The 10,499-nt window shown below is 52.8% G+C and overlaps 1 protein-coding gene across 1 annotated transcript; it reads right to left on the bottom strand.

Moving 5' to 3' along the window:
* Positions 1-3,912: 3,912 nt before the first annotated feature.
* LOC123038815 (uncharacterized) lies at positions 3,913-5,171 on the bottom strand. The gene is made up of 2 exons (XM_044462263.1): positions 4,308-5,171; positions 3,913-4,221 (listed from the first exon to the last, which is right to left on the bottom strand). The coding sequence occupies exons 1-2, from the start codon at positions 4,914-4,916 to the stop codon at positions 3,913-3,915; spliced, it is 918 nt and encodes a 305-aa protein (XP_044318198.1). The 5' UTR covers positions 4,917-5,171.
* Positions 5,172-10,499: the final 5,328 nt, after the last annotated feature.

The raw sequence follows: 10,499 nt of genomic DNA, 5'->3' as shown, positions 1-10,499 counted from the left end.
GTCAGCACATCTCTCCTCGTATATAAAAAAGGCCCATCGAACAAACTCATACTATACAAGTAGCTAACTCGTCTCCGGAAAAGGGTTTCCCCTACTTTGTATTACAAAGCAACCAACCGATACAACCAATGATAGGTGCTGGGGCGGAAGCAGCACAGACACGCCCAAAAAAACTGAAAGAGAAAGACAAAAGAATGCCGACAATGGCGGATCGACAAAATCAAAGAAGCCTCGTGACCGCTGCTCCCGCCGAAAATCTCCCACCTAGCTCCTAGACTCTGAAGTGCCGGTACCGATCAACACCTCCAAGAAGGGACACGATGGTGACAACGCTGCTGCCAAGGGTTTCCCCCGATACGCGATGAGGAGAGAGGAAGGGTAGCCCCCGACGCCCTCCAGGGAGGTCCGGTGGCACCCTCAGGCGCCACTGCGTCGATGTCGATCAAGCAGACTGGGATTTCTCCCAATCCCAACCTTCACCTCGGGCGCTCCAGAGCCCGCCACCAAACCGACCACCATCCTGCACCAACATGGTCTTGAGGCTTCCACGCCGTCTCACCACGGAAACACGAAGAGAGGTCTGCACACCGAAGAGCAGGAGCCGGGACTAGAGGCAGCAACACCGTCGGCACGCGGGAGGGCTCAAACTCCACCGTCAATGACGGTAGCCGACCGGACGCAATAGCAGGAGCATACCAGGCCCGTGGGCCCACTGGCCCGGCCGGGCCCTCATAGGCCTGTGAAGCTCCCACCTTCGCGCTGCAGCAGGCACACCGTCGGCGTCGCCGCCCCGGTCCAAGCTGCTCCTCCTCCCCAACGCGCAGAAGACACCGAAGCCGCGCCGGAGGTCGGCACGCTAGGACCCAGATGGGGCCCGCACGGCCCAGGTCTGGGCCGGGGGCGCGCCGCCGACCACCCCGCACCACCAAGTTGTCCCGTCGCCACCTCGCTCGCCGCCCGTCACCGCCGCAGGGCCGGACCGCCACAGTAGCTAACTCGTAACCGAACCATAACCCTGAACTAATCCACCTGGCTCGGCCCACTGTCCAATGGTTATTTAGCAGAGAAACTTAGCTAATGACCCTACTACGGGCGTCGATTGCCTAAGCTTCGGTAGTACAACCTCCCAAACTTTTCGGAACCTGCCAGATAGTACACAAGAAACGAATTAGTGATGAAGCATCATATACCCCGCAATGTGTTCAAGAGCAGAGTACAAAGTCACATACTTAACTGTAGGTTATATATGTCATCTGAGGAGCAGTGTCCATTTTGACTTTAGATGCCTTTTCATCTTTCATATAACTCTTCAATGTTACGTTCCAGTTGCTCGACAGTAAAATCACGGTGAATCTTCCCTAGCTGCGTGAACTGCTTGCACCGATAACACACCCGTAAAAACCTGCCCGGTTTCTTCTGCAGCGCACGTGCATATGGTGCAACAAGTAGACTCTTTATCTCTCTTCGCAGTTCGTACTTGAGCTCCGGTGTGACCTTCCACGTTGATTGGGAACGGCACATAGCATCAAATCCTTTAGAAAATTTCTGCAGGTATGAAGGGCGCGGGTTCTTCAGGTAAGCTTCAGCCTGTAATGGCGTTATAAGCGCAACCCAAGATTGATCAAGGAAGCTCTTCCGGTCTCGCTGGATCATCACAATGAGCCTACTAATCAGATCCACGTTGGGCAAGGAAGCTCCTGAACAACGGCGCATCGTTTGCCAAACAGAGTACGTGTTGTTCAACAAGTAGATGTTCCTTAGACCTTTTTCGTCTTGGCATATCGATCGTGCATCTTCCTCTAGCTTGCGTTCCCAGCAACCGAACCCGTGAGAGCAAGGATCAATGGTGCACCCTCCAGTAGCAAGTATTGACTGCACCATATCTGTGTTGCTGCATAAAAATCGCAAGACTTGTTTGAAAACAACAGTTGCCTGATGAATACCACATCCTTCGCTGTTATCCACGTCACTAGCAGTTCCACTAAGTATTGCACTGAAACCATCCACCACCATCTTCCTCAGAATACCAACGACCTCATCAGATATATTCAAAGGTAAGCCCTGAACGTTGTGCAGGATATCAACGACTGCGCCAAACATAGTCAGCACTTCCTTAACATGGCAAGCACACCATCCTCCCTCAATCAATGAGCGTGTTACCTCAAGGAGCTTGTCAACAGATTTCCCTGCAACCAATGCAAAGCATTCTGCTTTTACTTCATGACATAACGGATGATTTTGCTCATTCGATTCCCGCCATATTGAACACAAATATGCAGTAGCATTTTTCAGCTTGATGCCCCTTTCAGTTGACTCCAGGGCAAACGCACAAGGATCTGCGTGGAAAACTGATGGGTTTCCTGCGACATTGGCCGATCTGTTTCATCAAAAGAAAAACATCAGAGTCTACGGCAAAGTGCATAGAAAAAACTTTCAGGACCGCGATAGATCACTCGAATGAAAACAAATTTTGGGTCACACGACTGACCACAAATTTGTTCCATCCATCCAACCGAAACAAGTCCCTTGTCCACTTGTGCATGCACATAACTGCACAATCTCACTCGCCCCCACTATCTGGTTGGGACGCATGCATGCAACAGCTAACCGGCTAAACTCATGTGCAATATTCAGTTCATTAAGCACCGGCCATTATCATTTAATATGCTTAATGACTATATGTGCACTCCCACACACATATATTTATTTTTACATAAACGCATAAATAAAAACATTGAAGTTTTGTAAGGAAGAATGAATCAGTCTTACCCTTAACGAATAAAGAAATAAGAATACATTAAAACAAAATCAAAATAATGAGATTTAAAAGGAAGAATGAATTAGTGTCATTGGTATTACCCTTTAAGAGGAAAGAAAATGAAGCAGGAAAACTTGTGCACAATCTTGCACTAGAATTGCAGGTCTTGTAATACGAGAAGAATAAGCATATGATAGTGCACTTTTCACACTCTGGTGTAATTTACACACATATTGCAACTTACGTGTATATATTTCCTAAGAAAGGATGAATTTATGACATTGGGATCATTGAAAAAGTAAGAAAATGAAAAAACTAAAACAAATAGTGACAAATTTTACGAAAAGTGGGCATTTTTACAATGTAATAGTGGAATTTTCATAAAAACAATTTTTTAAGAAGGAATAAATTAGTGGCATAACTATTACCCCTGACGAAGAAAGAAAATAAAATTAAAATTAAAAATAATAACTATGTATATTACTTCCCGTAACAACACACGGGCAATTGCCTAGTCAAAATAAATAGTAATTTAATGCAGAAGAAGAGCTAACATCATCTAGGGTTTTCTGGGCCCAAGCCTAAAATAGTTAGTTCCTGCGTGCACAAGCTAGACATCTAGGGATTGATATATGCAAAGCATAGACAACGCTAGCTGCAAAGAGCTTACTGACTAGTAAAACTAAAGTACTGAAATTACTAAGCTACAAAAATCTCATACTTTTCCAATGAAAATCACGGGGCGAAATGATAAAAATCAAAGCACAAAGTAACCTACATAAATCTTATGATTTCCCCATGAAAATCAAAGGAGGGAAGTGATAAAACAAAGCAAAGAAAGATCAAAATGGGCAGAAACAACCAGTGTGGACGGGGATAACAGGTCCAACAGTAACAGGCTACAAGCCCATTGACAAAATCTGTTGAGTTCAAAAGAGAGCAAGTCAAAAACTGCAAGCCAAGCCTAAATAGGACATAGCAGATTCTCAAGAAAAAAAAAGGACATAACAACACGCGCGCGCACAGCCGCACACACACACACACACACACACACACACACACACACACACACACACACACACACACACACACACACACAAATGAACACCAATCTTGGAGCAGCACTCGACGGTGAAAAATTGACCTGCCGAAATTTAAAATTCACGCGACTTGCATTTAGCTAAGTGGAAACTTTCAGAAGGCCCGCAAGGATTGTAAAGCAAAGAGTGCAACGTTAATTCAAAAGCGTTATCAAACTCATTAGCAACTGGTAGGTACCTGAAGGTGGCTAGATTGGCTGGCGAGTCCGAGAGCAAGTGCTGGAGCTGCTGGCAGTGCAGGCGGACAGTGGCGCACCAGTTCTCCACGGTCTCCTTGCGCTTGCGCACGTCCTTCTCCCCCGGCCAAAAGAACTCGTTCGCCATAGCCATCAAACTCTCTACCGACAGCCCGTTGTTGAGCGCCTGGCAAACCACACACACAGCGAGACGGTGAGCAAAAGCAGAGGATCTCCATTTCTGAAAAGCAGATGAACCTGGGATGTCGGAACCTGGGACTGGGAGAAGCCGCTGGTGGCGACGGCAGCGCGGTCATGGTAAGCGGGTTCACCAATGACCGGGATGACAATCTCGTCCGCCTCCGCATGGCTGGAGCTCTCGGGCATCTGCAGCATGACGACCAGTTGGTTCATGAACTTCTTGATGTGGCCCTCCTCCAGCATCATGGCGGGTAGCCACTCCGGGACGAACTGCTCGAGCCAGTTGTGCCGCACCGTCTCCTCGCGAGCGTTGAAGCTGTCGGAGAGGCGCATCTTCTCGGTCGGGTCGTCGGAGCAGAGCTTGGCCTTCTCGTTCTCCTCCGGCGACACCCCGAGTAACTCTTGGGCTTCCGCCATCCAGGCCGCCTCCACCTGGCGAACGGAAGAAGCGCACACCACGTCACGCGAGCACGGTGAGGTGAGCGTGGTCGATGGGTGTGGAATTGGAACCTGGAAGAAGCGGTAGGAGATGCAGGCGCGATCGGCTCCGACGACAACGTCGGGGATGTCGGCGGCACGGATGACCACATCCAGATCCAGGCGCGGCCTCTCCGCCTCCACCCGACCGGATCTCTCGGGCAGCATGTGGTGCACGGCCGTGGAGATGAGGTGCTCCGTCATGCCGGCAGAAGAAAACGAGTCACGCACACCCACGCACGCACAAGATACTCCATGGCTGGCTTTGAGCAAGCGTGGCGCGCTGATGAGTTAACCAAGGTGGGGCGCGACGTCACACTACCATGACAGCCGGAAGAGCTCGTGCGCCGCCCGCATCGCCTCCAACGGCATCCCGTGGTTGAGGCCGTTGAGCACCTGGTGAACGGACGACGAACCTCTCCGGAGAAGGAAGGAGTGTGGTGGTGAGGAGAAGAAGAGAGAAACAGGAGGCGATGGGGCGAAGCTCCATGGAGGAGCCTACCCCTTTTTATACCCCCGAAGGCCACTTTTCCCGTGGTTCCGTCTGTCGACACCTCCCCTTCATAGCCGAAGAGATGGCCACTTTTCCCGCGATTCCGTCTATCAACTCACCCAACGCCGATTCGTTGGAGAAGACGGTAGACGGGGATAGCGATAGACTTGGATAGTTTCTCTCCCGGTAGACGAGGATAGCGATAGATAGGCATGGATGTCACCCAACGACTGAAGCGACGCGCCGATGAGGTGACCTAGGACAGGGGCGTCGTCACTAAGAGCCAAGACATCCCCCTCGATCTTATCAACGATAGGACGATGGGCGCGGCCGGCGGTGAGCATGGCGTCCATGTTCCCGCACGTCAGGTCAAAAAAGATGCGCGACAGCGATTGACGTCACAAATTAGTTATCATCTAATCAATGCGCCGATGTCCGGTCACTCTATGGCCGCAGAAAACGGCAAAAATAAATTTGACCTGTGGATGAAACGAATTCACAAATTGAACTGTTTTTGGAAAAGAAAAATATCACGTCACTGACCCTTTCGTGTAGCGCACAGTCAAGCGTCACACAACACTGTGCAGCGCCTGACTTAGCGGCGCTACATATCTGACCAGCGTCGCTCCTCAGATTACCTGAAAATTACTAAATCAATGTGTAAGCGCTTGAGTGCTAGGCGCTACACTTATAGTAATTGGTTTTGCTTCACTGCGTTGTCGCGAGCCAAGAAGAGATGTTGACCCAGTTGTCGCGCTCTGTGATAACGGTTAGAGACGTATCAGGCGTTACCTATCTGACCATCGTTGCTCCTTGAAAAATTGCTAAGTCAATATATAACGCTTGAGTGCTAGGTCGTTACGTTGAGACGTCTAGGCGCTACACTTAAGTAATTGGTTTTGCTTAGCTGCGCTGTCACGAGCCGACCAGAGATGTTGACCCAGCTGTCGCGCTCTGTGATTACGGTCAGAGACGTATGTCACAGGGTCACGATGCCCAACACATATGCATGCAAGTCCATCCATTACCCTATCATGGTCGCTGGAAAATCAGCTACGGCTCCGTCCTCACCCCGGCAAGCAGCCCTGCGTCACTGGTCTCTTCGACGTGGCGTGTTGCAAGGGAGACGTAGGACTGGCTGCATGCACTTTTAACATGGTCCGGTCTTTTTTCTTTCACGTCCTCAAAAGCTTCTTTTTTTTGCGCTGGCGCCTAAAAACAGGCCCAGTCGCATTTTCAGGAGCTCATTTTTCACTGGTTTGGCCCGAAATTGACGTCGGTAGACCCAGGCCGAACCTAGCGCGCTGGAGGTGACTGGGGACGCCGGGGCAATTGGTCTTGGCGCGATCGAATGGCGGGCCCGCCGAGTCATCGACCCCGCCTCATCATCCTCACAACGCCTCGTTCCCGCGGGGAATCAATGCCAAGGCTGCCGCCGGTCAGCCTTTCATTGATTCCTCACGGACGGCGCTTGGCGACGCGCCCCCTCCTCGCCATGCGTACACACAACGCCACCCCCCGCCTCCCGGTCGCTATATAAAGCAGCATCTCCCTCGCCGGGGACGCACCCGCCGGTAGCCCCCTTCGTGCACAGCCGCCGCCGACGAACTCTTTTCGCCGCCGCAGACGATGGGTGAGAGGTACCCGGCGACTGGGCGGCGGCCAATGGCTTCGACCCCCGCTCGCTGCACGAGTGGGAAGGCCACCTCCTGCATGACCAAACATCCCGCCGCCTCCTGATATGCGCGCGCCGGGGCGATGGAGGCTCAGCGCCGGGGGGCGTCCCCGTGCCCCGCTGTCGGACGTCACGTGCCCCGACTACTTCAATGCCGAGGTCGAGCGTGCGCGGGTGTCGCTGACAGAGGAGTAGTTGGCCCACCCGGAGTACACCGCCGGCAACCACGAGGCATCGGCGGCCTACTTCGAACGCCGGCAGGCGGAGCGGCTAGCCTCCACCAACAACGCACCAGTGGTTTGGGGGACAAAGAACAGCGACGCCCGCAGCCTGTGGTGGGGCGCCCCAGGCTGCACGCTCCACGCCGCCCCTCGAGGTGCCTCGAGCACCTCGAGGGCGGCAACGAGCCGCCGTTCATGTACCCTGCCGCCCCCGCCCCCCCGCCGGAGCGGCGGCCAATGGCTGCCGAGGAGGACCGACTCCACTTCCTCCTCCTCCCACTCCTCCGGGTGGGCGCTTACAACATCAAGGCCGAGCCCGCGGAGACGCCGCTCAGCCAGCGCACGCGTAGCGCCGACATCGTCATCAACGAGGGCGGGCACGCCTTCTCCTCGGCTCCTCCCCGCCTCGTCAAGCCGAAGAGGGAGCCGGGGCTCGCCGCCGTGAAGACGAAACCAGGGCTCGCCGTCGTGAAGAGGGAAGAGCTCGACGACGCGGCGGCCATGAAGTGGGCGCGGCTAGAGTTGGAGCGCCAGCGCCGCGCTCTAGAGGAGATCGCCGCTCGGCGCCATGGCCGCGACGAGGGGGGGCGTCGTCGTTCTGTACGACAGCGACGACGACGCGCCGCCACCGGTCCGCTAGGGTGACTCCGGACAGGGGTCCAGCAGGGGCGGCCGCGTGAAGGAGGAGAAGGACGGCGGCGACGGAGACGACTTCGCCGAGTTCAGCGAGTTCTTCTAGTAGTCACGAACTTTGTTTTTTTAGGTAGATTTTAAGTTTGCTATGTAAAAAAAACTGTTTGAGTCGCCGAAGTTTATGCCGGTTTGCCGAATTATAGCCGAATTTTTGTTAAAAAAAATTAAGAATCCTTCTCAAGGCGACCTTGGGGCCCGCGGCTAGGAACCCGATCGGCCCCAAGCCGATTTTAGCGACGAGCTGCCCTAGGCGGCGATTTTTCGAGCCCCCTGAAGGCCCGACGGCTGGAGTTGCTCTAACATGACAACCAAGTCTTGGTGCACAAATCGTACGAGTCTATTGGATCCAAATAACATGTACCGACGGCGGAAGCTGGCGTCTCAGCTGTGGACCGCTAATTGTTTGTGAGCGAGAATACACACGGATTTGGATACCAAGACACGAGGGTGTGGTCCTCCAAAACGACTATTTGATCGATACATCATCTATACAGCCAGAAATACAATGACCGGCACACATCCACACACCAACGGACGGGTATGATTTTGGGATGAGCTGAGCCTGGGCTCCGAATCGAATATCTCGTCTTAATCTGGTTATACAAGAAAAAAAAAGGAGGCTTTAGGCTTTCAAGAGAAGTTAGCCTTTGAAATTTTGAATACACAATCTCAAATCCTGGGCCCACCCCCGGCTGGGAGAAGAGATGGGGTGGGCGAACCGGCACCCGTGGATTATAAGTGCTCAGACCCTACCGCCAGGGATCTTGGTGGTAGGGTAAGACAACCTACCGCCGGACCCTGCGGTGGTAGGGTCAAACGGAGGAGACGATTGCCGTTTGTTGCTGTTGAAATGGATTAGTTGCCTATCGCCACTGGCTTGAGTGGTAGGCTATGCAACCCTACCGCCTACCGGCCTCGGTAGGATAAAGGGTCATATCCCAAATTAGTGAGTGTTTGATAAAAAACTATCACAATTGGGATCCGCGTCCCACAGAACTACCATTTTTTAAAAAGTGACTGATAACTACCAAAAAATGGCATCTCGTGACTAAAAACACCTCTTTCAAAAAATGGCTAGTTTATGCGATTTAAACGTGTTCATGACAAGTGGAGCCCGTCTGTCAGCGCTGACATGGAGAAAAAGTCAACACCGTTTAGTTTGACCATTAAGTGACCGTGGGGCCCATACGTCATTCTTATTCGTCCTCCTCTCTTTTTCTCTGGCATTTTAACAAACACCACATCTGCAGAGAGGAGCAATGTTGTCGTTGCCGCCTCCGTCGTGGAGCTCGAGCTCATCCAGGGGTCCGGGGAAAGGCGGCGCGGCGCGGGGTCGCCGGCGGCTGGTGGTGTCCTTCGAGTGTCGTTGCTCCTCCCCGTCGTGTCGCGTTGGTAGCCAGCCTGCACCTCCATCGTGGAGCTCTAGCTAGGCGACGAGCGGTGAGGTATGGCGGCGAACCTAGCGGGTAGATCGCAGCAGGCGGCCGGAGCGGAGGCACCAGACCCCTCGGAGAACGCGTCCGCGGCGTGCTACTCCAGGCGCTTCAGGCCAACTTCCCAAGCCTGGGGCACGCACACCAGGGCCACGCCCTGCAACACGCGTGCCGCCGAGGCTGCCGAGCCGCTGCGGCGCTATGGGTTGGGCTTCGCCCTGGCCCGTGGCCGTGGCCGGGGCTTGGGGCTCGCCATGGCTGTGGGGCTCGGCTCGCTGCTGCGGCTTGGCCTCGGGAGCACCCGCCCCTCCATCTCCCGGCGAAGAAGTCGTTGGCCGCCGCGGCCACAGGAAGACGGGGAGGGCGGGCCACGGCGGCACGAATTTGACCTAGCTGGTCATAGCTATCCGCCGTGGCCAGCAGCCACACCTCGCCGGTGGCCTCCGCACTAGTCCCACCGCCGCCATGCACTGAAAGTGTTTGTTAAAATGCCAAAAAGAGAGAGGAAGAGGAAGAAGAAGATTGATGTGGGCCCCACCTGTCATAACGGTCAACTTAACGGTAAAAAATTAATGGAGTTGACTTTCCCGCCATGTCATCCGTGACAGACGGGCCCCGCATGTCATAAACACGTTTAAATCTTCTAAACGGGCCATTTTCCGAAAGTGGTAGTTTTTAGTCACGAGATTCCAATTTTTGGGTATTTATCAGTCACTTTTTTAAAAGTGGTAGTTCTGTGGGACGCAAACCTCAATTGTGGTAGTTTTTTGTCAAACACTCCGAATTAGTTTCAGACCATTGTCAGTTTCTGCTAAACTTTTCGAAAAGGGTCAAAACATAAAAATCGGCCGCCACTATGTAGTGTTAAGTATCTCAACTAGCGCTTGTTAGAAAAACTGTTTACCGTATGACAGTCTTCATTAGCGATCTCAAGTATCTCAGTTGGATGGATTTTCTAGCGTGTCAAATTGACAAAATTTATTAACAAAACAGCCATAAAAAAAGAAACGTTGCGCGTTTTATCCATGTAGCGGCAGAGATCGAGATCATCTGGATGTGCTTAATCAAGGCTGGCTAATGGTGCCGAAAATTACGCCGTCCGCTGGCCAGCATTGCTCCACGTATGCGCAAATGGAACTGGTGGTGAGCATGGAAGCCGGGATTCCAACGTACAGCTCTGCGAGAGCCTGTGCACGGGCATGCAGCAAACTATGGCAGCGCGTATGTCAGCTGCTGCCCTTTTGTTTTTTCAGGGGTTGTCAGGTGCTGCAT

Source organism: Triticum aestivum, chromosome 2B, assembly GCF_018294505.1.
Source record: "Triticum aestivum cultivar Chinese Spring chromosome 2B, IWGSC CS RefSeq v2.1, whole genome shotgun sequence".
Classification (NCBI taxonomy): Eukaryota; Viridiplantae; Streptophyta; class Magnoliopsida; order Poales; family Poaceae; genus Triticum; species Triticum aestivum.
Note: the sequence above shows the minus strand (reverse complement) of the source record. Positions and strands in the feature narration are given on the sequence as shown.

Bases quoted from the DNA above. Each gene is read 5' to 3' on its own strand.
- LOC123038815 (XM_044462263.1), bottom strand. From the start codon at position 4,916: ATGACGGAGCACCTCATCTCCACGGCCGTGCACCACATGCTGCCCGAG. The intron at 4,222-4,307 runs GTTCCGACATCC...GTGGTTTGCCAG, and splicing joins GCGGCTTCTCCCAGTCCCAG to GCGCTCAACAACGGGCTGTC.